Source organism: Mauremys reevesii, linkage group 8 (genome assembly GCF_016161935.1).
Source record: "Mauremys reevesii isolate NIE-2019 linkage group 8, ASM1616193v1, whole genome shotgun sequence".
Classification (NCBI taxonomy): Eukaryota; Metazoa; Chordata; order Testudines; family Geoemydidae; genus Mauremys; species Mauremys reevesii.
In genome coordinates, this window is record NC_052630.1 from 9,135,198 (window position 1) to 9,162,954 (window position 27,757).

Sequence of the window (27,757 nt, forward strand, 5' to 3'; positions counted from 1 at the left end):
CACCTCCCTACAAACTCCCCCCCGCCCAGCATACCATGTGGCATACCCTTCCCACGAGTTACTTTCAAGATGATTCGCTACCCTACATTTTCATGCAGTTCTAGAACCCTGCTAAAACAGTGCTGTGGTACGTATTTAACCAAGCAAGAGGGGTATTTCAGGACTTTATTAAGAAGTGATGTGCTAAACTGTTCTGAAATAAGCCCTAGGGACAACAGAGACTGTGGGAGTTCTCTCACCAACCTCCTTGCTGGCTTATGATGAAAAGGGCTCAGTAGACTGTAACCCTGGCCCTAGAGAGAGAAGGGCTACGTGGAGGGTTGCAGTGAGCCTCTGAAGCTAGCATAAACCGCCTGGAAGCGCGGGACCCACAGGGACAAGGTCGGAGCTCTGCCACACAGTGTATACTTTGAAACAACTCCCATTGTGTTTGTCAATGATCCTGAGTAGTAATCATAAATGTACAGCAAATAGTACAAAATTAGTAGGCACCTTGTCAGTGTTACATTCAGAATGTGCACCAAGCAGTTCATAAGACCCCCAAACTGCAGGGCCAGGTAGAACCCAGTACACCACAACACGTTACGGTGACCCACACTTAGAGCTCTTTCAAAGCCTCCTTGAGCCGTATAGCTTCACAGCTTTTTGAGCTTTTTTGGTAGCCCTTGTATCTATCTAGACAGCCACTCCACCGCGACCCTGGAGGCAACTTTTCCTCCTTTGCCTCACAGATATTACGCAGGACCCAGCAGGCAGCTATAACCACTAGAATATTTTTCTCATTGAACTCCAGTCTTGTGAGTAAACCACTCCAGGGCCCTTTCAATCTACTAAAAGCACATTCAATGGTCATTTGGCACCTACTGAGCTGGTAGTTGAACTTTCCTTGATGCTGTCATGGTGATTGGTGTATGGCTTCATGAGCCAAGAGAATAAGGAGTAGGGTGGGTCCCCAGGATCACTATTGGCATTTCAACATTGCCAATAGTAATCGTCTGGTTGGGAAAGAAACTCCCTGCTTGTACCTTTCTGAACAGTGCTGTGTTCTTAAAGATGCAAGCAGCGTGCACCTTCCCTGACCAGACAACACTGATGTTGAAGTGTCACCAGTGATCCACCAATGCTTGCATAACCATATGAAAATAGCCTTTTCTGTTTGACATACTCTGTGACAAGGTGGCCTTGTGCCAAAATAGGGATAAGCATGTTGTCTGTCACTCCACTGCAGTTTGGGAACTCCATTGCTGCAAAGCCATCCAGTATGTCTTGCACAATGCCAAGAGTCACAGTCCTACTTGATTAGTGGCCAGGCACGCTTGCATGACCGCAATCCCCACACTGGATTTTCCAAATCCAAAGTGATTTCCCACTGACCGGTAGCAATCTGGCATTGCAAATTTCCAGAGTGCGATTGCCGCTTGCTTCACCGCTATCTGTGCAGCTCTCATTCTGGTGTCCTTGTGCTGGAGGGCTGGGGCGAGCTTGGCACATGCATCCAGCAATGCAGCCTTGATGGATCCAAAATTTCTGCAGCCACCACGGCTCATGATCCCAAACTTGCATTATGATGGGATCCCACCAGTCAGTGCTTGTTTCTTGGGCCCAGAAGTGGTGCTCTTCTGTTTGCAGCTGCTCCCTGAATGCCACTAACAACCTTGAATTGGTTCTCCCTCTGTTCCACAGCAGTCTGATCTCCAAGAAATCATCATATTCCCTGCAGCAATTCTTGTGGCTCTATAGATACTGGCGGATCGGGCATCCGGTGCTTGCAACACTCGTGACAATAGTGCAGAGCTGTGCAGGCTCCATACTTTTGTCAGAGATGGCAGACAGTGACAAGTCCCACGTAGGTTTGTGAGATTTTTCAAAATAAAGTAAGAAAATTATGGGATAAAGGAGATGGCATTATGAGGTGGAGAAAGTTGCATGATGGGAACTTGACCCTGCAGTGCCAGTCACCTCTGTGTGACTTGGTTCTGCCCCACCATGCATAGACAAAACTTCCCAAAAGACTGTGCTGGATGGTGGCATGTTGCATCCTGGGATACCTAGTGTAAGGCTCCATGAACTAAAACCCGACTTGCGGAGCTTGGGGCAGCACATCTTCCCACATGGCTACTAGGAGTGCATGCAGAGCTATACCCAGGGAGCATGTTGGAGATTAGGTACCACAGGAAGTACCTCCCAAAGGATCCAGAATGACAGTTCTCAGAGGCCCTCTGATTGGCCAAACTCACTATATAATCCTGGAGGATGGCCCAGGAAGTTGTCTGGGTAACTGCACAGGCTTTTGTTCTGCTGTGGCTCCTGATCATACCTTGCCTTCTGAAATCTGACCTGAGCCTGACTCTTGCTTATTGATCCTGGCTCTGGCCATTCCTCTGATCCCTGACTGCTGTCTTGTGGCTCTGCTTGATATGTGGACACCAGCCCAGCTGTGACTGCTAGGCAAGACTGCCTACAGCCCAGTGCCTTACACTGTGGTGCACCACACTGTGCATTGCAACACTCACTCCTGGTGAGCATATGCAGTGGCAATGCAAGGAGCCAAGTGTGCACATACACAAGAAATACACTAATTGTACCGTAACTGGTGTTGGTAAAAGTTTGTAGCATCTTTGTACTTCAGTATCTCCAACTGTAAAACAGGAATAAAATTACTTTAAAGGTTGTGGGGCTGTCAAATAATAGGTTAATGGGGACTGTATAAGTTCCTAAGAGAGGCTTTTAAACTGATGCCAAATGTTAATAATACAGCTCCTCCATGGGGATGCTGTTTTTAAAAATAACTGGAGAAATTGTTACAGGTTTTGGAGAATTCTAGAAGGGCTCCTAGTGGGCACGCTGCTCTGATTAAAAAGCAGTCATTCAAACCAGAATCCAGGGTGGCATTTTTCCTAGTGAATAATATCTGAAAGATAATTTTGCCATGGTTGTCAGCACATCCTGTGTTAAAGTAGCTGATGTCTTTTCAGGAGCTCGAATCCCATCTCCAGGACAGAAGTGGCCTGTCAAGGAAACTGAGGCAGAATTTGCTGGATGATGTAATGGGACTGTAACCTTCAATTTAAACTAAAGTAAGTGCTTACGATGAAAGGATGGTTGTATTTTCATGCGTACTTTTAGTAGGCCAACAATACATAGCAGCCTATAAATGCATAGCTGTACTTCCATTGCTGGGAAATATGATCTCTAGGGAGATAATAAAGTAGTTGGGAGAACATAGTTCCTCAAGGGTGAAGCCACCATCTGGTTGCAGTCAAGTTTCAAAGAAAAGAAATCAAGATATTTGTCAGCAGTTAGCTTGATTATCAGGCACAGTGGCTAAACATACAACACTGTAGTAATCACAGTGATGTGAAAATGAGTTACTTTCAAGATGATTCGCTACACTACATTTCCATGCAGTTCTAGAACCCTGCTAAAACAGTGCTGTGGTACGTATTTAACCAAGCAAGAGGGGTATTTCAGGACTTTATTAAGAAGTGATGTGCATTTAGAGTGCAGCTTTGTAAATGTCTTAGGCCTGGTCTACACTGGGGGGGGTTCGATCTAAGGTACGCTGAAGTGGAAGTACCTTAGTTCGAATTACTTACCCGTCCTCGCGGCACGGGATCGACGTCCGCGGCTCCCCCGTCGACTCCGCCACCGCCGTTCGCGGTGGTGGAGTTCCGGAGTCGACGGGAGCGCGTTCGGAGTTCGATATATCGTGTCTAGATGAGACGCGATATATCGAACTCCGAGAAATCGATTGCTACCCGCCGATATGGCGGGTAGTGAAGACGTACCCTTACTCTGGAAATTCTGAGGCAGAATTCTTCAGGCTAGACTAGCATTTTATATCTTAGCACTATGATTAATGATATACCAGATCCCACTTAAATAAATATTGATTAAAGAATAGATCTTCTAAAACAGTTACTCTGTCCCTGCACAAATACAAATTACTAAAAGGTCCTTACTACTAGCAATACGGAGTGAATACCTACTACAAAATGTCTCTTAAGAGAAGACTTTTTTTTAAGGTTATAGGGTCAACAGGTTTCTTCTGCATATAAAAATTATTATATGTTGTATCATATTTATCTATGTATCTATTATGCTGGCTTTGTGTACTACACCTTTAAATCTCTAAGGACTCTGGGGCTTTGCTAGTGCAATACCAGAGGGGAAGTGGCTGGTGCCTTCCCTATTTGGGGAGCACTTGGGTGAGCTAAAGAGGGCCTGGCATAGAACCTCGGGCTTGCCCTATATTGTTTTCCTGATGTGATGGGCCTTGTGGGTTGCTGCAGGGGTGCAGAATCACCTCAATGTAAGAACTGAGGGCTGGTAGCCATTTTGTATTCAAGTCAGTACAGACTGTTACAGAAGCTAGATACGCTGTGTGCTCTCACTTGGAGACTTTACTCTTGTTCTTGTTTTGTCATTCTGGTAATAAGCCATTTAGACTGAAAATATCTGTGTGCTTGGTGGGAATGGAGATATACCATATGGGGAAATCCAGTGAAATAAAAAGTCAGTTTTGGAGGGATGGACTAGATGACCTCTGAAGCTCCCTTTAACTTCCAGTCCTACATTTCTGATTCTATAATCTCCCACCTCTAGGTGACATTCTTCCTACAGATGCCCATGCACAATTACCCACCTGTGTGGGAGCTGGCCTCATGTAAGGGAGAACTTGGCTATCACCATTATCAACGTTGCTGATTCATCAACTGCAGAATTAGCTTCAGAACCTAAGCCAACACAAGTGATTTTGCAATTATAAACACCCAAAAGATGAGTTCTCTGACCTCCTAAGTAACTAAGGCAGATTTTAGAGATCACTGTCAGGCTAAATACAAATGATAAACCATGGGGAAAAAAATGGAGGGACAGGGTTTGATTTTGTAGCAAAATTCATTCTGATTTCAACTGGTGCAGGATAAGTGTCCCTGTTATGATGACAGCTTGTACATTTATGGGATTTGAAACAGACTCATGATCCATCTTCCAGCATCCTGCCTCCAATAGGGGACAATGCCAGATGTCTCACCAAAAGGTGAGACACTCCTATAATGAACCTAACTTTGCAGTACTATATCTTGAGGGGAAGGTTCTTCCTGGTACCAGCTGGTGATCAGTTCATGTCCCAAGTGATAAGTATTGATAACCCTTGTAATTCTATTGTAGTGTAGAGGCTGTTCCTATTCTTATCAATGCCTGACCTTTAATTATTTAGGAATTTAGTGAGCTATTTGCCCCAATAATATCCTATAACACTGGGCTTTTCTGTTCATCTGTTTTAAATATGTTGCCTTTTTGATTTTTGTAAAGCACCCCCTTATTTTCTGGAACAGAGTAAATGGAAGTGCCCCACTGATATGAAAGAGTTTTTTTTTAAAGCTGAGTTCATCTTTAAAAGAACAGAAGAACGGCCGTACTGGATCAGACCAACGGTCCATCTAGCCCAGTATCCTGTCTTCTGACAGTGGCCGGTGACAGATGCTTCAGATGGAGTGAGCAGAACAGGGTATTCTATCGAGTGATCCATCCTCTGTCATCCAGTCCAAGCTTCTAGCAGTCAGGAATTTCTCTCAGTGGGAACTCCTGCCATTACCAGTTCTCTTGAAAGCAATATTTTCTGTCAAAATTCCATGCTCCATAAATATTGTTTTAGAATGACATCCATGCTGAATATGATCATAGCATTTTGTGTTATAAGCGGTTGTATTTTTGTGAAGCTTGAGAGAGACACTCCCAACAGGTAACGAAGAGGGAAACTAGACTGAACTGTGGAAAATGCCTCACTCAGGGCAATCCCTCAGAGAGTGAAATAAGCTGAGATGACCTAAGGCAGGCTCCCTATTGATGTGACATCGTCTGGGTTAAAGTACAGGAAGTCTTGAGCATCCATCTTCATCACCCATTTACGTTATCTCTCTGAAGGTACCTGGCCTGTATTTGAGGAGCTCTGGAAACCGGAGGTGCAATTTAGTGCTTCCATCTGCCTAGAAGGAATTGGACTGTGATTTGTGACAGTTGTCTGGTGATTGATGAGATAAAGATGCAATATATGCATGCCCTCTTCCTATCCCCTGATCATGCAGGAAAAGAGTTGTCTCAGACACTTACAGTTGCAGATCTGAGGGATGGGCCTGAAACTAACATAGCTAATCTGATCAGCCCCGAACTGTGGGCTTTTTGAAATCTAGCTTCAAGTCCTGCAGCCTGAGCCCCTCTGCCGTAGATGTAAATTTTAGATATGCATGATCCAGTGAAGCGCGCACTAATGCTTGATGTCTCTGCAGACACACCAACATTTCATATGGGAATAACATCTGTCATGCTTTATTGTGAAAAGGGTGTGTGTCGCCTCATGTGCCTGACTGAGGTTTACATTTTCAATTTGCTAAGAGCCCCAGGGCTAAACTTGAACTCTGTCACAGAGGTATGGTCCGCAGCAGTGGCGGATGTAACCTCCCCATTCAGTGCGAGCACTCTTCCCCTGCCACTGCCGAGGGGGCTTTGACCACCCACAGAAGCACCCTTTGCCCTGGCACTGCGGCGGACCCGAATGCACGGAGCTGAAGAGTGAGGCTGCTCCACACTCACCCAGCAGCAGCTGCTCCTGTCCTATAGAACTGAGCCTGGCCCCCTGCTCTGGGCATTGTGGTCCGGTGCACAGGGTCATGGCATCATTCAGGTTTGGGCCAGCAGGGTGAGTGGTGAGTGCTGTTGCGGCACATGGGGTCTCAGTGCCCAGAGCGGGGAGCTGGGTCCAGCCCTGCAGGGCAGGAGGAGCTGCTGTTGCTGGGTGAGTGTGGGGTGGGCTTGCTCTTCAGCCTCCCCCTGGGGTCTTTTCATCCTGGTCCAGTGTAGAGCGGGTGATGAGGGGGATGGAGGGAGCTGCTGTGGGTTGTTAGTGCCCCCAGGTCACAAGGCCAAAGCAGGTAGCTGGGCCCAAACCTGTGGGACAGGAGCTGCTGCTGCAGGGCTTCTGTGGGCACAGTTGTGCCCATGAGCCACCCCGAAATTCTCCCCTGGTGTGCAGAGAGCACAGTCCCCAGGCCTGCAGCGCTGCATCTTGTTTCAAGGGCTGGGATTGTTCAGCATTTTGCAAGAGGTGCTCAGCACCTCATGGGGCTGAGCCAGCTAGTTCCCCTCCTGCTTCCTGCCATGCTGCCAAACCAGGACTTCCTGTAAGTGATCCCAGGCCCACAGAGTGGTTGAGGAAAATTGGCCGGGGTGAAAAAGAAAGATGGCATGAGATGGGCAGAAGTGGGAATGGGGAGTTGGGCCAGAGCAGAGTGACCTTCAGGAACTGTGACAGGACTGAGAGTAGAGTTGTCATGTCTGTGTGAAGTACATGTTGAGGATATAAGATTGTTACAAGGAGGAGGGAGAAAAATTGTTCTCCTTAACCTCTGAGGACAGGACAAGAAGCAATGGACTTAAATTGCAGCAAAAGGCAGTTTAAGTTGGACATTAGGAAAAACTTCAGAACTGTCAGAGAGGTTAAGCATGGGAATAAATTGCCTAGGGAGGTTGTGGAATCTCCATCATTGGAGATGTTTAAGAGCAGGTTAGACAAACAGGGATGGTCTAGAAGATAATAATTAGTCCTGAGTGCAGGGGACTGGACTAGATGACCTCTCGAGGTCCCTTCCAGTCCTACAATTCTATGTTTTATGCTGTGAGTTCTATTCCTGAAGAATCAGTGCTGGCACCTGTCAGAGATTTGGGCAGATGCCACCAGTGTTGGAATTTGGACTGAACTAAGGAATTGGGGGAACAAGACCCACCACCTGAGTCTGTCTGACTCGAATATCTGGGCTTTATTGCTGTTCAGAGTGGAGTAGGGATTGTGGGAAACCCCTTGCCCTTTAACAATGCCCCTGAATGGTATTGTGAATAATGAGTAGTGTGGCTTAGGGTGCTCTGCATTAATAGATAGCAAAAACACGTCAAAAATACCCTCTTCTGAATATACATGGGAAAAGGTTGATCTCACAAATGATAACCAGAGCGGGTGTGGATAGGCACTATAGGCCTGAGCAAAAGCCCATTGAAAATTAGTGCCAAGAGTCCCACTGAACTGAACAGGACCAAGTCCTAGGGGAGCTGCTCTGCATTTCAGAACTTGCCACTTTGCTGTCTTAGGCATGCTCCAGTTCTGTGTTGAAACAAGCCTGCTCAACAGAGCCACACTTGCAGTGATTTTGAGATGTAGTCCAATTGTCTCCAAAGAAAAGAGGCTGAAGCCAAGAAACTTATTTTGCATATGGCCTGTGTTTGAGTCCAATCTGAGGTGAAAGGTCAAAGCATTAACCCTTTGTATCTCTCCCCACTGTTTTTTACGTCTTTATTCCATCATCATCGTCATCTTTTATTGCATACCAGGGGCTACTGAAACCATTTGAGGAGGAAATTAAGGGCCATATACTGCCTAGGCTTTGCACACATATGGCTCTTGAAGATCTATTCTCTCCTGGATGTGCCAATATATAGCTTCCATTAATGTTAACAGGAATCACAAATAAACACTGAAAGGGAGAACAGAGGGAAGAACTCTTAAAGAAATGAGAAGAAATCTAAAAGGCCACTGCTCAGTTCATTCTTCCCTCACACCATGTAACCCTCTTCTCTGAACCTCTTCATTGGCTTCCTCGCCTTCCACAACAGGTTCCAGCACCTTGTCCTGACCTTCTAGGTTCTGCACCATTCTGCTCCTGACTACATATCTGCTCTCATTTCCTCCTAGCTACTCTCTGGGAAGTCTTCTTCCACTCTTGGCTGCATTCATCATCCTTATGCTGCCCACTACTCAGGGGTGAAAGTAACTTTAAGGACTTACTGGTATGCCAGAGTCCTGAGCTGGGGGCGGGGCCTCAACCGAAAGGGGCGTGGCCTCAACCAGACGAGGTGGGGCATTTAAATTCCTGGGCCCTTTAAATCACCCCTGGAGCTATCAGCTGCAGAGGCGGTTGGCAGCCTGGGGGTGATTTAAAGGGCCTGCAGCGGAGCCCTGGGCCTTTTAAATTGGCGACAGAGCCCCGGGGGCTCCCGGCTGCCACCACTACCCTGGGGCTCGGGGCTCTGATGGAGATTTAAAGGGCCTGGGGCTCTGCTGGCCTGGAGCCCCTGGCCCTTTAAATCACCACCAGAGCCCCACCGCCGCTACTCCAGGGCTCTGGCAGTGGGGCTCGGGTGGCAATTTAAAGGGTCCAGGGCTCTGCTGTGGCACTGGGGGCCTGGGGAAGCTGGTCTGGTATGGCGCACCGGCTCTTGCCAGTATGCCATACCGGACCGGACCGGCTTACTTTCACCTCTGCCACTACTCTCGGGAGCTGCCTTCTATTTCTCAGGCATCGAGTGTCCTCCCTCTCAATATCCTCTCGGGGGCGGGGGAGGGGAAAGTAGTTATGGGTCCAAGCCGTAAAGCTGGCTCTATATCTGAATTTCTCTAAAGATCAGGCCAGTCTCTTCAGGAAGCGCTCTTCATCTTTGAAGCCTTTCAGTGCTGGTCTTTCTGAGGGTCCCCACTCGATGCAGAACTGTCTTCTGGCCTGTCATGGGTCTAAACAGACTTGTCTGTTTCAGAATGACATTTTAGGCAGCTGGGGTCAAGGGACTGTCTCCTTATTCGTTCATGAAGTAATGAGTTTATTTTAGCGGTCTGGGAGGAAATATCAAATTTATATGCAAGTTATATTTATTTGGTTGTCTCCAGTTCCCCTTACCCTTCATCATATTGCTCATCATCTTAGGTCATGTGCTTTTTAGGGCAGGGACTGTGCCTACCTCTGGTTACAGCTTCTAGTATAATCCTGAACAGGGCATCTGGAAGCTATTAGAATATTAAATATTTAATAATTATGAAGTTGTGCTCTCCAGTCATTCAGAGCCCAAATGAAATACCTTCAATGCCAGATATTCTCTCCCCTCTGAAAAATATCTGGGCAATACCTGTAACGCTTATCTTGGGTTTGGCAAAAGCAAGCAGTTTTGTAAATGCTGAAACCATTAATTATCTGGACTCTAATGAGACTGAATTGAAAAGAACTTTATATGGTTTCACTGCATTGTGCTGGCTATCACACATTAGATAGGCCTTGATAGTGAATGGATATCAAAACTCACACAAAAGTAGTTCCACAGTTAATCTAGACATTTGCTTACCAAAGATCTGCGTTAATGAGCTCTTATTTTCGGAGCAAATCTTTGTTGCTAAAAAAGAGGGTTTTTTTCAGTGATGTCTTTAACGTTGATAGTCTTATAGACTAGTTTCAATATATTTCGGCTTCCTTCGAGCAGTTCAGTCTAGAATGTTCCTGAATGCAGCACTGCTGTGTATGTAGGGGAAAAAAGAGAGAAGAGAGAGAGGGGGAAAAAAAAAGCCAGGAGAGTGGAGGGGGTTAAGGATCATTGCCACTCGTGCACCTCCTGCTCTCCAGAACCCAGGAATAAGTGCAGAGACTGCACTTCCCTGAGTTAAATTTGTTGGGAAGTGCAAATGCTCAGCAGCTTTGAAAATCAGGCCACTTTGGTTTAGGGGCCTAATTTTTAAGCACACACTTGTAAAAATGTTAGCTAAAAATTACAGGTGGGATTTTCAAAGGCATCTAATAGGAGATGGGCACCTAACTCTCTTGAATGTCAACAGGATTTTGGTACCTAACTCCTGTAAGATCCTTTAAAAATCCCAGCCAACAAATCCTGCAAAGTGTATCTCGCAGACACCTTCATTGTCCTCCACCTCATTCATGTATATGGAGCTGACAGAGGCCATCCAAGTGCTGATTAAGACCTTTAACTTTGTCATGCTAAAGAAGGTTTTTGCAAGTCGAAAAGGGCCAATGACTTTTGTTTGAAGGCTTCAGGGAATTGCTGGGACTCATTGGTTTCACTAAACAAGAGGTGGCATGACCAGCGAGTCTCGCTGCATATGAAAAGGTCACTCACCATGTTCAAGAGAGGAGATTCTTACACTTGTCAGCTTGAGTGATGGAGATTCTCTACTCTCAGAGCCATAATATTCATGTCATACAATTGCTAGAAGCACTGGAGATGGATGGCCAAAGAATATATTTTCCTGACACTTTAATATGATGAGAGGGGAGGATACAGCACAATCATCCAATATAGAGTAAAGAACCAGAGTGGGGCCTTGGCAGAGCGGACAAAAGGCCAACACAGCGCCCACACAGCAAGGCCTGTCCTCTGCAGGACATAAGCAACTGAAGTGAGGCTGGCCTTAATAAAGGCAGCGATTGTCTGTATTGGGAGAGAAACTGAACATAAGACTGGCCATACTGGGTCAGACCAAAGATTCATCCAGCCCAGTTTCCTGTCTTCCAGCAGTGGCCAATGCCAGATGCTTCAGAGGGAATGAACAGTGATCCATTATCAGGTGATCCATCCTCTGTTGTCCAGTCCTAGCTTCTGGCTTCATATGCATTCAGAGGGAATGCTATTCCTGTGCAAATGAGCAGTCATCCTCCAAGTTTCTTTGCAAAGATCATAACTTCACACTAGCTATTTCAGGACCCACCCTTCATGCCCCTCATGCACCTGTTACATGCAACAGGCCCAATCCCATTCTCTTTGCAGTCAGTAGCAAAAGCTCTTCTTGATTCCACCTGCCTGATATTGATCTCACTTACAATGGTTTTATGCAGATGTGACTCTGTTTCAGTGGACTTATTTTTCATTCCCAGTGGGCCTAACTCTGATCACACTCCAGTGTAAACAGAACTGAGCCCAATATGAACATGAAGGTTGTGATTCTGCAGCTGGCTTGGGCAGCTGTCCCATTGGCTTCAGTGGGAATTCCCATGCAGAGTGGCTTTATAGTGACTCATTCCAGCCTGTGAGGAGACGGTTTGGTAGAGAAGTAGCAAAGGTGTTGGAGTCTGGTGCCCTGGAAGTGTGTGTTCACACACACACACACACACACACACACACACACACACACACACACACACACACTCTGACATTGACAGGAGTTCTGTGTCTGGATGGGGAGCTCAACTTCGGAGAAGAGATTCAAGAACCACTGCACAGAGCTGAGAGGAGAGTTTTGACCTTAAACTAGCAGTTCCCAGAGACCCAGAAAGCTTCTTGGTTTAGCCTGTTCACTGTATAAAACAAACCAACATATGAACTGACTTTTATCTTCTCTGCCTTCAATGGCTTATGCCACCCTACTTTTGTCTTCACCTGTTGTCTCTCCATGTAGACTGCAACTCCTGGGATAGAGATCTTTTGTTCATTATACCTGTGTACAGCACCTAGCACAAAGGGGCCTTCAGCCCTGACGGGGGACTATCACAAAACAAATAACTATTTTTCAAAGTATTCTATAGTTCAGTATGACTTAAATATAGTGGGCCAAATGTATCCCTGATGCAACCCCATTCCAGTCAGTGAAGTTGCACCAGGGATGAATTTTACTCAGTTTATTTTTAAAACTCTGTTTAATCACTAAATATGGAGTACAAAAAAATAATGATTTTGCACAATAAAAGCCACTAACAGCACACTGAAGAGGGGCGTAAACCCACAACACTGTGTATCTGTGCATGCTGAAGATATATAATCACTGCTTTAGGCCACTCAAAAGTCCAGTCATGAAGCCACTTATAAAATACATTACTTTTCCCCTACCAAATGTATTCCACATGAAAAAATTGCTTGTAAAGACTATCAGATTCTGAAGGCTCCATGTCCAGGGCTGCTCTAAGTTACTCTGGCTAGAACAACTCCCTAAGAATCATCCCCTGGGTGAGGGTCAGTGAAACATATCATGCTCCAATTCTGCCTCCCTATCACCCCCCTTTCCGTCTCAGAAGAACATCCTTTTCCTATGTCTTCTAGATGGCCCCAACAAGCTCCCCGGTGCTGAGTGGCGGAAGCAGGCAGCGTAAAGCTGCCTATAAGATCTCCTTACACCATGGCAATACTCAGCTGCCTCTTTAGGGCAGCTTTGAAGTCACTTTGTCACCTTTGTTCTAGCAACATAAAATGACCTTATGGGGCACTGAGAATCAGGTCTGAGTTGACTTTAAATGTGGTGATTCCGTAACCATTGGTCTCAGCAAATGTTTTCTCCCTCAATGTAGTCCGAGATGGAAGGTTTGTGAACAGAAAATTGCAGGCCTTATTGTAATCTTTAAAAAATAATAATAAAAAAAAAGATTTTGGGCATCCTATCTTATACGAAATTTTGCTGGATAAAATGTAGCAAACTGGGCAGCAATTTAGGTAAAATTGCCTTTCAAATAATTAAATCGGTCTGCAGGACTGGGTCTCAGGGGCAACCTCAAGGACTATTAGAATGTGACAACTTGTATACATGACATTTGCAAATGTGAATATTGTTGAAAGTGAGTAATAGTGCCCTGGGGTGTAATGGCTCTCTGTCAGTGTGCTGATGGATTGAGATGATCTTAAATTTCTATTGTTTCTTACTGAATCTGGCAGGGATTGATTGAGAACTGTATCTAAGCAACAAGATGGATAGAGAAAGAATACTGAAAGACTGTAATATGAGCTTTACTTAATGTGTTTATCATTTGTGTCTTAAGGTCTTTCCTAATGACTAAGAAACAGACATCAATATTACCTCTTCAAATAATACTTTAACTCTGGCGGAATTAATTATCTTTATGCCTTTGGTTGGAACATATTGAAAGTGCATGATTATTCAGTGCATGATTATTTTTTCTTTATAGAGTAATATTGGTTTGCATGGTTCTATATAAATAAATGGGAAAACATGATGGGGCCATATTATGTTCTCAGGTACAACCCCATTGAAATCAGTGGAACTGGGCCAGTGCAAATTACTGGAATTTCAATTGATCCCTGCCTCAAGCAGCTAACAGTCCACGATCCTGATCCTGCAGACACAGATGAATTTTACTTTTGGCCTGTGAGTAGGGTTGTCAACATTGTATTTCAAAAATAAAGGACTGTTTTCTTATCAACCCCGCCCCATCCATCCTCCCAATATTATCATAATCACCAATAATAATAAGCAGTACTCATCTACATTCACAGGGGTATTTCTTGTTGCTTTCTGCAGCACTCAGCAACTCCTGATCTTGTTGTACAGAGATGAAAAAATAAGGGATGTCCCTTGTAATAAGGGACTGGGGGAAAAACTGTACCTGTGAGTAGCCCTGTTGAAGTCAATGGGACTATTTAGACATACGAAGGTAAGCACTTTCATAAGAGTTTGCAGGATCAGGGCCCAAATTAGACCAATAACATGACTATAAATTCTGGAGGAACAAGGAGTGAGGAACTTGAGCATTGGCCTGCTAAACCCAGGGTTGTGAGTTCAATCCTTGAGGGGGCCACTTACAGATCTGGGGCAAAAATTGGTCCTGCTAGTGAAGGCAGGGGGCTGGACTCAATGACCTTTCAAGGTCCCTTCCAGTTCTAGGAGATTGGTATATCTCCAATTATTATTAACTTGGATTTAAACGAAGAGTTGCTCTAAGGAGAATAAAATACAAAAGGGCTCAGATCTTAGACTGGGGTTTCCAAGGTGCCTAAGGGAGCAAGTTGCCAAAATCTATAGGATTTCACAACCCCAGAAGAGCCTAGCCCCCTTAGATGCTTTTGAAAATCCTAGCCTAGTGAATAGCCGTCTTGTGATCTGCATAAAACAGTGCTCTCTCACATACACACTCTCAAATCTTCCCCGCCCCCAGCAAAAACAAAGCCCCTTTGTGTGATTTCTGGTAGAAAACCTTCCCCAAGCTGCTGTTAAAACTTTTGGTCTTGGGGCAAGTCTACACTACCACGATACATCAGTGCACCTGCCCCGATGCAGCTGCGCCGCTGTAGTGTGTCTGGTGAAGACGCGCTACGTCTGCAGGAGAGTGCTCTCCCGTTGGTATAGTTATTCCACCTCAGCGAGAGGGAGAAGCTATATGTCAGCTGGAGACTCTCCCACCGACAGCGCAGTCTGGACAGCGTTTAAGTCGATGTAACTTGCGTCGCTCGGGTGTGGCTTTTTTTCACACCCCTGAACAACATAAGGTACATCGACTTAAGCAGTAGTGTAGATAAGCCTTCAGTCTCACAATTGGGTGTGCATGGCACACTTCCTTCTCTTGGCTCTTCCTGGGGTCATCTCTTTTTTGGGGACCCCAATGTTTATTGTGTCAATCTGCTTCCACACAAGCACTCGAAGGGCCAGCTCCTGTGTAGGGCACTTCAGACAGCTCTGGCCATTTGTTAAAAAACCTTATCACAGTGCAGTGATTTAAAAAAAAAAAACAGACCTGATCTTTAAAGGTCAATATCTCTGTATTTATTTTAATGTCCCTCCCGCAGGAGCAAGGGGTTATTGCTGGGGACCGGTTGATCACTTGATTAATGTATTTATTAACTTAGCTATTTTCATTGTATATCAAGGGAGTCAGCCAATTTGAAAACAGGTAAATAAATACTTTAAAATATTTTGCTTCCTGATTAAACCTCATATGTCACCCTCAGACTTGGGCAAAACTAGTAGCAAATTAAACCCTAGAAAAAGTGGCTGAGGCTTCTCTAGCATAAGCCTGTTGACTCAGTGGAAGGATGAATCTGGCCCATTAACTTTAGCAATGGCAAAATTATAACTGCAATGTCACAAATGAGGAGCGCAGAATCCACACTTAAGAAATAAGCAGCAGTAGCAAGTGTCTCCTCCTGTTCTCCCAGGCATGCATGGCATCAGGTTGTTTATAAGAAGCATCAGCAGGGAACCTTAGCAGACACATTCACAACAGTCCCCAAGTTTTCTCTCATGCCTTTTAGTTCAAAGGGCTCATCTTGTTCCTTAGAATAAAGAATTTTGCAACAAGTGCTGATACTTACCACATCAAAGCTCAAGGGAGTTTGCATTGTTTGTAGAACGTTAGGCCATAGACAAATTAAAGAGACGTGGAGTTTCAAAATTTACTTTAGCAAGCCAGTGCCTGCATGCTTAGTACTCAGGGAGAGTTAGATACTACAGTGATAGGTACTATAAAATCCTCTGTAGAGATTTAGAGACTAAGCTAAAGCAAACTGAAGTAAGTGGAAAAGTCTCCCATTGACTTCACTAGGCTTTGGATTAGCAATTAAAACTTGTTGGAAAAGAGGCAGGCTCTTTTACAAATATATTCATGCTGTACTTTTATGAGTCCAGGAGGAAAAAAACATTGATTTAATTCAAATGTTTATTGCAAAATATAGTCCAAAATCATAACCTTTTGGATACTATCAGAATATATATACAGCGGAGTGTTGAATCAATAATACAACTTGCTTAATAATCAATATTATGCAGAGAAGATGCCAAATTCTTCTCTACTAATTTTTTGTTCAGTTGGTGCACTATAAATTGTGTTATTTCATCCGATACAGATTATATATATATATAAACCCCAGACAGTTTTTTATTTATATATATAGAGAGAAAGAGTGTCCATCTGATTTATATTGGATGAAATAACACAATATATATTGCATGAAATCTGTACATACTGTCTGGAAATCTAGGAAAGCACTTAAGGTTAAAAAAGTTGTGGTTGTCCCAATATAAACCATGATGTTGTGAAGACCCTTCTCACATCAGAAAGTGCATAAGTATTACATTAAAAATATCTACAAGCAACACGTGCATCAACCACACAGGTTCATATTCTGCTCTTAGGCTTGTGCAGCATCACTGAAGTCAACAGGGAAGCACATAGGTACCTGAGACCAGATTTCAGCCTGGAACAGCGAGATCTGATCTCTGTTACACTGATGCCTGGAGTTACTCCACTGCCTTCAGTGGATTTACTCCAGATCGACAGTGGTGTAAATGACAGCTGAATCAGGCCCACAGACTATCATCTGATATCACCAAAAAATGAAACTACTTTACCCGGATACACAAATACAGTGACTATGAGGAAGAAGTGTTTTACAAGGAAATATAAAAACCAGGAAAGTAGGCAGGAAGGCCCGAGGTCCACTAGGGCCCATGGCCTGCTCTGTGTAATCACACAACATCGGTCGTGTGGCATACACCTACCTGACCCTACCTGGACAATCCCCATTTAACGCTTTAAGAGGAAGATTAGCGCCCCCCCCACCCCACCATGTCCCTCAGGATCCTGGGGAAATTTCTTCCCAACCTCAAATTTGGTGATCAGTTGGCAACCACGGGTAATTTGTCATGAATCCACTTGTTAACAGCAGTGAGTTGCCGATTATCTCTTGTGCCCCCTGTTCCGCCGCCTGGTGGTGTTGGGGGACGAGCCATCTCTTCTGGAGCAGTAATGCTTGGTAACCACCTGTTTGCACTGCTGGCATTTCACCATGCAGCACCAGTGGAACTTGCAATTGCAGCTGGTGACAATCTCAGTCCTCTTCTCCTCCACTTTCAGGCCACACTCAGTGCAGAGCCTCCTGCAGCTCCTCCTCTCCCACTGAGACAAGTTCTTGCCACTCTGCAGGCATTCCCGCCCCTCGGTGCCATGGAGGCCCAGACTGGCATTCCTGACGCAGTAATCAGGAGAGTCTTCCAGGAAGACAAGTTCTGTGGCTAGCACAGTGCTGAAAGTCTCTGCTGTGGCCCCACGGCTGTCGGCACTATTCCCAGCTCTCATCCTTCTCTTGTCCATCTCCAGCTTCTGGGCCTGGTCATATTTGATCTTCAGATAATTCCCAATTTCTCGAAACTCAGCAAGCTGGAGCCAGCAGGTCTGGATGCTGCAGCTGCCTGATACCCCGTGGCACTTACACGTCCTTTTCATTGTTGCTTTCACAGCCTGGGATGAAAAGGCAGAGCAGTTAGGAACAGCAGAAAACTGCAGCACAAACATGGTCTGTTGCAATAAAACCTCAGATAGTGGCATAAGGGGTTGCTCATCTCTCAGTCATCAGTTCTAATCCAGCTCGTGCTAGTTGGGGCTGAAAGTCATTACTGCGTAGTGGCCCATGTGAAATGAACTGGTGCTCTCAGTCCAGCTCCTGATGGACATATGTTCCATCGCTAACTGGGAGCTGGCAGAGATGTAAACATTCAATGGGCATGAGCTACTTTACCCCCACAGGTGGAGTCTCTCCAGGCCTCTTGTGAAGCACACTGGCAAGGTAATGCTATTACCTGGGCTGTCCCAGGTCTCTGAATAACTTCTGCGTGAACGGTGCTGGTTTGACAGCTCCGCACATGAAGATATGAAATAATCTTAGCTACAGACTGATAATCCAAGTATTTATGTAGCACCTTTAATCCAAGCACTTCACCAATATCATCTACCAATTCCTCTCTACAATAATTATAGGGTGCCAGCACTGTAGTATCTATGTTCGATTGTTAGGCTTTGATATATCCTGCGACATAGGTATGCTGAATGTTGCCATCCTGATTTTACAGCTAGGGAAACTGAGGCACAGAAAGATGAAGTGACTTGCCCAGGGACCTGCTGCCAGAGCCAAGGTTAGAATCTAAATCGCCTGGCTCCTGCTACCCTGCTCTAACCAACAGACAACATTTCCTTCCCTAACAAAGGCCTTGAGCTGCACATGACAAGAGATGAAAATAGGGTTTGCTCTATTTTACTGTCTGAACAAGTGCTTACTAGCTACAGGACTCCAACGACTAGGTTTCGCAATTCTTGAGAAATGGTGCATGTCACTATACGGGCTGTTTGCTTTGCTTTGAACTGAAGTGCAAGTGAAGCCTATTGCAATAATTTTCTGATGTTCAGATTTTAGGGCCTGATTCCAAAATCCTTACTCCTTATGCACATGCAGTAGTACTTATTCATGCAAGCGGTCTTACTGAAGTCAATGGGACAAGTCAGGGTTGGAGAATAATGGGGCCTTAAAGCTTTGCAGATTATGTGCTGATTATGAAGATATTTTGGATACAGACCACCTTTTTTTTTTTTTTTTTTACTTACAAGTCTCCCTGCTTCATTGTTATGCAGATTCATTAAAGCTCTGGCATCTTGTCCTGTCTCCAAAGCATCCACAAATAGTTTGGAAATTCTCTCGCCAAATTCCACATTATCACTGCAGCCTCCCCAGACCCATCCTCGGCCACCTAGGAAAGGACGCATCGTTCACAAATAATAACTATGTGCAGAAGCTCAGGGCGTAGGTGGATTTCAGTACAATATGTAAACCCAGAGCTCTCGGAAACATGTTGGAGGAGCCATTCCTGCATTGGCAGGGAGTTTGCTGGATGAGAAGAACCACAGAATCATTTCAATGTGTAATTCTTACAAATGTTAAAAGCAGGAACAGTCCTTTGAGCCAATTTCTCACTCTGTTACAAGGAAGTCAATGGGGCTGCACAGTTGGAACATAGTTAAATGTGGCCCTACACTTTTTCCAAGTCTGAAAATTGTGATGCCATCAACCCAAAAGCAGATCAGTGTACTAGACCAGGAAAATCACAGCTCACCTACACGGCCATTCCTTGAATCGTCACAGCCACAGTTGTCAAAGTCTCCCATGCTGCAGTTTCTGGTGAGTGTGTACATTACTCCAGCTGAGCTGATGGCATGAACAAAAGAGGTTTCTCTGGTAGCTGGAAAGAGATGAAAAGAGACTGTCACCCTCAAGAACAGAAACCCTCAGTCTCATTTTACTGGTAAGAAGGCCCCTTCCGACCGAGCAATTGCTGGGGGGCAGACTTTGCATAAGGCAATTAGGACAAAAGATAGAGTGGTGCGGGAATTAAACCCTCCATAGAACATGGCAAAATGCTTGTGAATTCTGTCTTCTGCCAGCTTTGTTGTTACTGGCATGACAAAGTGTCACCTTGTGTGTATTTACGTATGGAAAAGAGTTTCTTGGTGACAATGAGATTTTATATAACAGGCCCGATCCTAACACCAAGATCCATTATCACTGACTTCTTTTGATACCCAATCAGGGTTACTCTGTAGCAGTTTTCTGTCCCTGTCTGTTTTCTGATTTGGTGGCAGTCTCCTGCATGGTCTTCTCTACACAGTAAAGCTGCATCAGTTTAACTTAAATCAGTTTTTAAACTCATGCAAACTCTTCTCTGGACGCACTTTTTAATTTCACTTTAAGAGGTTTTGTTTCAGCTTAAACCTGCTCCCATCACATAGGCTAAACTGCAAGAAGCCACTCTTAAGCCGAAGAGAGAGAGAGAATGTGTGTGAGAATTGGTTGAACTAATTTGGGTTTAAAGTCACACCTAAGGTTAAACTGGTGCAACTTTCTCATGTAAACAAGCAAGCTCTTAGTGTGAGGCTGTGTCTGCAGCCTGTCTCTCGAACCTCCCTCCCTCCCCGCTCCAAAATTTGCCATCATTCTGATATATGTATCTGTATAATCTAGATCCTACCTAACTATAAACTGGCTGTATCCCATAAACAGAGATGGCAGGAGGGAAAGGAAGGAGCTCTAGATAAATCCGTGCTCTGCCTCTAAATACACACTTACCACTCCGCAGTCTGTTATGAGTCGAGAGCTGCAGGGCACTTTCTGGGCAGTTCCAGCGCTCCCAGGTGAACTGGTGTTTACATTCTTCAATCCCACTGTGGGCCCCCATAGCCACGCTGGTGGAGTAGGTCAGATACGCCTTGCATAGAAACAGAATGGGTCTCAAACTCCCAAACCTTTCAAAAGGCCACTTGAAAGCAAATGCAAATGGGTTTCAACTGTTTCCCCTCATTACACAGAGGGAGTTGGTGCCCATATGCACATCAGTAAATGTGGTGCCTTAGAAAGGCAACATTTGGTTTGCTAACAGGCAAAATCTATCATTAAATTCATCATAATCCATGTGTAAATTACCTTTGGTCCCGTCATCAGAAAGTTGTTCACAGACCTGTAACAAATAAAACAGGATAAGTGAGATAATTTAACACAGACTCAGACGCATCACCATCACCAAAACGTCCTCGTTCAGCTGGGCTGAGACCCTACCATGCTGACGTGTGGAAAATGGCACAATAGATCCCAATGCTGGTGAAGATGATGAAGGTGTTGCTCTTCATGGCTGTCAGGGTGAAGTTTTATTCCACTAGCTGATCTAAAGCTCTCCACACCAGAGAGGGTTGAATGAGCAGGGCAGCTCTGCTTCTCTCCACACCCAAAGAGGGGATACTCAGGACAAGGAAAGTTAAAAGAATCCAAATCTCGGATATTTATAAGGTGAAGTTCTGAATGGCCAATACCCCCTATTCATTTGCTACCCAATGACCCTATGTGGTAAAGAAGCCTCTGATCCAATGGGTGACAAGATAGCAAAGGAAACGCCTAAAGCTGCACTTCAAAAGACAAGGAGCAGTTGTCACCCAGAGCCTGTGATGATTCTCAAGGAGAGTAAACTTCCCTAACAATGGGCAACCTTTAATTCTATTAAACACACCAGCATTCATCTCTTGCTGTCTCTCTCTCTAGCTAAGGTCCACTTGCTTTCTTCATGATATTTTGCCTCTGCACAGGGGCTCACTTCCCTGACTCCTCTCAAATAACAACCACATTTCTATAGTTCCCCCACTAGCTCAGTGCTCCTTGCTATGAGAATTTCCTGAAGCATTCAGTGCCAGTTTTATAAAGCTCTGTTGGGGCTGGATCTCCCAGATTTGAAAGGATTTATTTAAAGCCAGACACACCCCCACACCCCCACACACACTTTCATCGATTAAAGAATTTGTGTTCCATAAGGGCAACCAGGTGCTGCAAAAATGGCATTTCATCCCTCCAGATGTTTGGAAATCTCACTAATTTACATTGCTGCGGCCTGAGAGCCCTGTGCAAAGAGGCTATGAGAGGTTTGCTCCGTGCCTATATCCCCGTATGCGACACACTTTTTTTTTTTAATAGTGAGGACAGTTTTCAGGAAGAAGCAAATTCTGCACAGTAAAGTTCACCACAGCAAATGCATGATCACGTGCTGGCTTCAGCTGTGTGAGCCTCACAGGTATCCTTTAGCACAGGACTGGAGGAGCCAGAGTGTCTTCTCACATATGTGGGTGTAAGGGGGGAGTAATTCACTGACGTTAAAAGAGTTACACCAGTATATAGCCAATATTTGAGAGAGGAGAATCAGTCCCAAGGATCCGGTCCTGGATATAGGTATGGGCAATATTGTTAAGGGCATCAAAAACCACTAGTGTCAAGGCTGGAGTGATGTCTATTGGTGACAGCCGGCCTTTCTTAATAGGTACTCTGGGGTTGTATTCCTGGGTCTGCCACTGACTTACTGTGTATCTGTGGGCAAGTCATTTAGTCTCTCTCTCTCTCTTCTTTAGTGTTCCCCATGTATAAAATGGAGATTATGATAATTAGCTACCTCTAGGGTATGTTGTTGGTTTAATAACTAAATGTGTGCCAAGTGCTTGGTGATCTTCAAATGAAAGGCACCATAGAATTGCAATGGATTAGTTAGGCTACCTTATATCTATGAAACACTTAGCAAAAATATACCTAATTGCATCTCACTGTGTCTGTAAGTGTCACACACCCACAAATACTCATATGGGTCAGCTCCCTGCTCCTTTGGAAAGCAGAAGGAAAAGATCATTTCTACCTCTCAGCGCCAGGTTTATTAGCAAGCAACAGAAGACTTATCACCTCGGTCATGTGTAAGGGAGACCTGGGGCCAGTGTAGCAAAGCTGCAAACAACAATTTTGCAATTTGAGGATTAAAACTGTAGGTTGGTGCGAATGTAATGAATGCAAAATAAAAATACGTCTTCATGAGCACAGAGCGTTCACAGCCCTAGTGTACTCCTGTGGGGATGACAAAACTGGGCCTGAGTCAGCATCTTAACTATTAACATCCTGAAATGACGTCTTCCTTGTACAGAGCTGCAGAAGGGCGGTGTATTAAGACGAAAGTGTCGCCAGTGTATTTAGAGAAGCTCAGTCATTTAAGCCCAGGTATAATAGCTTGGATTATATGATGCATTTTTATATACAGCTGCCTTTTCTTGGTTTTAGTGCCACTATCTATGCAGGCATGTTAGTGTTCATTATCTGAGAACGATTGTGCAACTCAAAGATTTTGGAGCATCAGTTACCTCAATTCATACTTGATCCTCCTAACCATGTGATAGAAAAATAGCTTTTAGAGGTGTGGCACTCTTCTGGGGAAGATTGTGTTATTTGAAAGGGTCTCTGTCAGGTTAAAAATCCTACATTCAAACCACACATTTCCTTGCCTGCCTGGGATATTAATAATACCATCTACTCTTAAAACCACATGGATCTCAATCTCCTAGAACTTTTATCATCTACTCTGGTTGTTGACTAGGGTGACCAGATGTCCCAATTTTATAGGGACCATCCCGATATTTGGGGCTTTTTTTTAATATGGGCTCCCATTACCCCACCCCATCCCGATTTTTCATACTTGCTGTCTGATTACCCTATTGCTGACAAACAAGAGAACATGTTCTTACAAGCCTGCCAGCTCCAATTAATTATTCTCCATTTACAGCAGCATAGCTCAAAGCAGAACCTGCCCCAGTGTGTGATCACAAGCCGTTCAGGGCAAGAATAAGACTATGAAGCCATAAATGGGTAGAACTGAAATATTCACATTTTTGTAGAACTCTCCCTCTCTCTCCCCATCCTACCTCCATTGTAAAAGTGAACAGAGCGCGAGTCACTTGACTGGCATGAGAGATTTCCCCAGATATTTATAGTAACAATAATACTTTGCACTTCTCAAGCTTTTCATCCATAGATCTCAAAGCAAAGGAGGGTAACTAGAATTATTTCCATTTTACAGGTGGGGAAACCAAGGCAGGGAGTGGTGGAATGACTTGCAGAAGGTCACACAATGAATGTAACAAAGCTCCACTGGTCACAGGTATTTTGAAACTAAGCATAGTGCTCTAATCACTACATCCCTAAGTCTCATGCATGGGTGAAGTTCACTAACACCTGTGTGAACACTGACTGTTCAATCTGCCTGGTTTTGGCATCACCCAGAAATCTGCTTTGAGTTTTAGCTTCAGATAAACCTAAAATGTCAAAGCAAAAGTCATATAAAATATTGTTGTAGCTATCTCGGTACCAGGATATTAGAGAGACAAGGTGATCCAATAAAAGGTATTACCTCACCCACCTTGTCTCTCAAAGCAAATCTCGGTTACTTTCACATTGTTATATATTAAAACTCATTTTCACTTGAAGAGGTTGGATGAACTTTTTGACATGCCCAGTCTGCACAGAGCCTAAGGCGACAAGCAACCAATTGGGTGCAGCAAAATGTTCAATGTCTAGTGTGGTCTGGGTGATTGTGGGTTGATAAACTGGCAAACGTCCGTCCATTATGTTGGGCAGCAGGACGCCGAGAACCAGTCTTGAGTCTCAGTTTCAAGTTTGCAATGAAACCAAGTAAGGTTCATATTGGTTTCAGGTCTCACTGGAAACAATTGATCCAGAGAACACTGTGGTTTGGTAGATATTGTCGAGTTTCAGCTGAATTTTGTTGACTTTACTGATAAAATGTTAATATGGTGTTTCTGGGTTTTTTTTACTGTTTTGGTTTGTTAATCCACTCATGGTCTGGGCTTTTCACAGCCCTTGGCACAGGAGATAATCAGTGTAATGAAGTATATGGACACGTTTCCTACCAGCTGTGACATTCATTAAACATGCAGCCTGTACTTATGCCTGTGTGCCCTATTGACTTTAGTGTGTGCTTTGTCACCGAGATCTGCCTTCCTTCATGGGTGTATTTTGTGAGATTGCATTTCATTGCAATTTTTTTGTCTTTCATCAGGAAACTAAAGGCCACATTTCAGAAATCCGATAGGTGGAATCCTGTGCAACCATGAAAGGGTTGTTTGTATGAGGTTCCCATGTTGTTTTTGTTGAGATAGACACACTCCTATTGAAGAAGCACTGGTGTTTGGGTTGGGATCTGGGTTCAGATCTGGGTCACAGTTGGTCCAGCTGGACTGGAAAGTAAACTCTGCATCTTGTAATGGATCAGCATTTTGAGCATTTGGGCTTTCACATGTGTGATAGCAGAATTTTGGGCCCTACGGTTAAATAAAGAAAAAGGAGAATTGGAGCCACTATCCGGCATGGTATAACTGTCAGGTTAACCCAATTTTGTTTCCTCTTTGAACAATAATTTTACAAACTGTACATTAAGTGTGGAAAAGTGCCTGGAGGGAGTGGATGTGGGGTGCAGCAGGATGGGGGAGAGGAGGAGAAGGCTTCAGAGGTCTTGAAGAGATGGGCCTGAACCAAAATCAAGACCCAAACACTCCTGCAATCAGATGTATTCAAAATCTGAATCCCCATATGGAGTTTGCAAATAGCTCCTCTCTTTATAATGGGCTGTAGAAAACAGTCTGTGTTCTGGATTCTAGTGTGTATGAAATCTGGATCCATCTACATATGCTATGACTTGAACCCATCTCTAAATGAGGATAATTCTTATCAGGGAGATGACCATAACTTCAGGCTCAGCTGAAAGGGCTGTATTGACTGAAACAATACTGTTTTTCTCTGAAATATTAATGAAGATGTTTCTGTTCATATTAGGATTTTTAACCCATGTTTCCAAAAGCCTAATTGTTGGTCCTGAATTAAGCTGACCATGTAGTTTTAACTGGAGGCTGATGGCACAGTAGTTTCTGGTGGGACAGGTGAACTGGAGGTGTTTTAGTCAGAGAGTGGACAGTGTGGAGAATTCACCCAGCACTACAGTGGACAGTGTGGAGAATTCACTACAGACTTTATATTTATATTGCAGTAGCACTTAGAGGTCCCAACCAAGGCAAGAGTCCCTTTGTGATAGCTGCTTAACTACGCACAGTCCCTGCCCTGAAGAGCTTACAAACTGAATAGACAAGACAAACTACAGGCTGGGAGAAAGTCGCACAGCTGGGAGTAGAACCCAAGTCTCTAGTCCCAGATCATTGTAGCCGTTAGATCCTGAGGAGCACCTGTGAAACATGTGGCAGAAGCAATACCAGTCCCGCAACCACCACCATGGCCTCAGTGCAATCTGACTGGCTGTGTCTCCAGGCCCACTAGAGAATCCAGTATCTTTGCTTCAGCACTTGTGCAGCCAACAAGCACTAGTGTGGTCAGGGCTCTAGCATTTCCAGCGATGTATCCAAAAAACCAAACCTACCCATGCACCTGGGTGGTGGAAAGCTGGATAAAAACAACATTGGCTATATTGTTCTTAGCAAGTGATACATTCAGACCTCCAGCGTCAAATCCTGCATTGCTGGCTCCGTTACAATAAAAATCCACCTGGGTAATTAGACAGATTCCCCCCCCTTCCTGGAAGGCTTCATTTTATTGTGTTCACCTGCTTTGTTCTCCATGGGAAGCCGGCATGAGTCCCCACGTGTAATGCCATATACTTGTTTGTATACAGAAACCCTCCCAAGCAGGGTGTCTCGATGGCTCTTTCCCTGCCACATTTGGTGTTGTTTTAAAATAGTCCCTTGCTGAGAGCCCTGGCCCGGGTGAAATCCTTCTGCACATGCAGTTCCACACAGGAGCATTTTTCTACTCTTCCCAACTAAAGGTCCCAAATCTCCCATTGGGGGAAATATGGTGTAATATTTGCCTTGGCTCCCCATAGGTTGCCACGTTCCCCAGGCAGGTGAGTAGCCTACGGTGCTTCACGTCAGTGGGAGTTTTGCCTGGATAAGGAATATGGGCAAATTAACTACAAGTGAACTATGACGTTCACATCAGAACTGAAATGTGCAAGTTTAGGCTGCAATGTTGAAACCTACCTGGACCGAGGCTCCTAACTCCATATTTAGGCACCTACCTGGAAATGGCCTGAATTTCAGAGGTTCTGAGGTCAGTGGGAGCTACAGCTACTCAGCACCCCTGAAAATCAGGCCACAATAGGCAGCTGGGTTTCACTATTTGGCATGAATTCTTTTGGTTCCAGTTAGTGAGCCAGATGATTCCCTTCCAGAGCCACAAACTCATTGGCGGCATGGGGGATCCTTCCAAATGTCCACGTGGTTCACCATGCTGACAGCCGGAGGCATTGTCTCCTGAGTGGGAAGAGAGAGCAGCTTCCTAACTGTGAGGCTGAGGAATCCCAGCCCCATCACCATGGCCCTTAGAGCGTTAGCTCCTTCTCAGGCGGCCCTAAGGCTCCTTCTGCCCCATGGCAGCATAACTGGGAGAGCAGAAGCTGTGACTGGAAGTTAATGCTGCAGGGAACAGTGTTAATTTCCAAGGCAAAATCCATGTGAATATCTATGATTATCCTAGGGGAGTATGCTGCTCGCTGGCTCCACCCCTCCTCACTGACATTGTGATTAGAATGCATTTGAGTCCCTTAGTACCACACAGTGGAAACCAGCCTTTTATAGATTCTAGGACTGGCAGGGACCTCGAGAGGTCATTGAGTCCAGTCCCCTGCACTCATGGCAGGACCAAATACTTTGGCCCAATGGCCCAGCTCCTCAGGTATTTAAGCAGGGAGCTAGGCACCCAGATACCTTTGAGGATCTGTTCTTATGTAGGGCTGCCAACTCTGACTGAAGCTATTCCAGGAGATTATTTTCCCCAACATGATGTAATGTCATTTTCTTAAAATATCCTATTAAAATATCCTAGATTGCTTTCAATGGTCACCAGGAGATCAATGCTGATTCGGGGAGATTCCAGGCCAATCCTCGAGGGCTGGCAACCCTATTCTTATGGGTTAATCAGGAGTGATACTTCATTGCTTTTGCAGGCCATCTGCAGGTCCCCAGTAGGCACAGAGGTTCTCAGCCCCCATGGCAACCCCTCCATAATTCAGCTGCTA

The 27,757-nt window shown here is 44.7% G+C and overlaps 1 protein-coding gene and 1 long non-coding RNA gene across 3 annotated transcripts in view; one reads left to right on the forward strand and one right to left on the reverse strand.

Annotated features, from left to right (window-relative positions):
* LOC120369740 lies at nucleotides 1–23,797 on the forward strand. The gene is made up of 4 exons (XR_005583368.1): nucleotides 1–127; nucleotides 1,684–1,850; nucleotides 2,976–3,077; nucleotides 23,735–23,797. It is a non-coding gene; the product is annotated as an uncharacterized LOC120369740 (long non-coding RNA).
* WNT8A (Wnt family member 8A) overlaps nucleotides 16,452–27,757 on the reverse strand; it is a 27,636-nt gene continuing 16,330 nt past the window's right edge. For both annotated transcript variants that reach the window (XM_039483375.1, XM_039483376.1), the window contains exons 2-6: nucleotides 20,788–20,821; nucleotides 20,434–20,572; nucleotides 19,424–19,549; nucleotides 18,918–19,060; nucleotides 16,452–17,780 (exon numbers count right to left, since the gene is read on the reverse strand). In XM_039483375.1, coding sequence (XP_039339309.1) covers nucleotides 17,220–17,780; nucleotides 18,918–19,060; nucleotides 19,424–19,549; nucleotides 20,434–20,572; nucleotides 20,788–20,802 — 984 coding nt within the window. In that variant the 5' untranslated portion in view covers nucleotides 20,803–20,821 and the 3' untranslated portion in view covers nucleotides 16,452–17,219. The remainder of the gene's footprint in view (nucleotides 17,781–18,917; nucleotides 19,061–19,423; nucleotides 19,550–20,433; nucleotides 20,573–20,787; nucleotides 20,822–27,757) is intronic.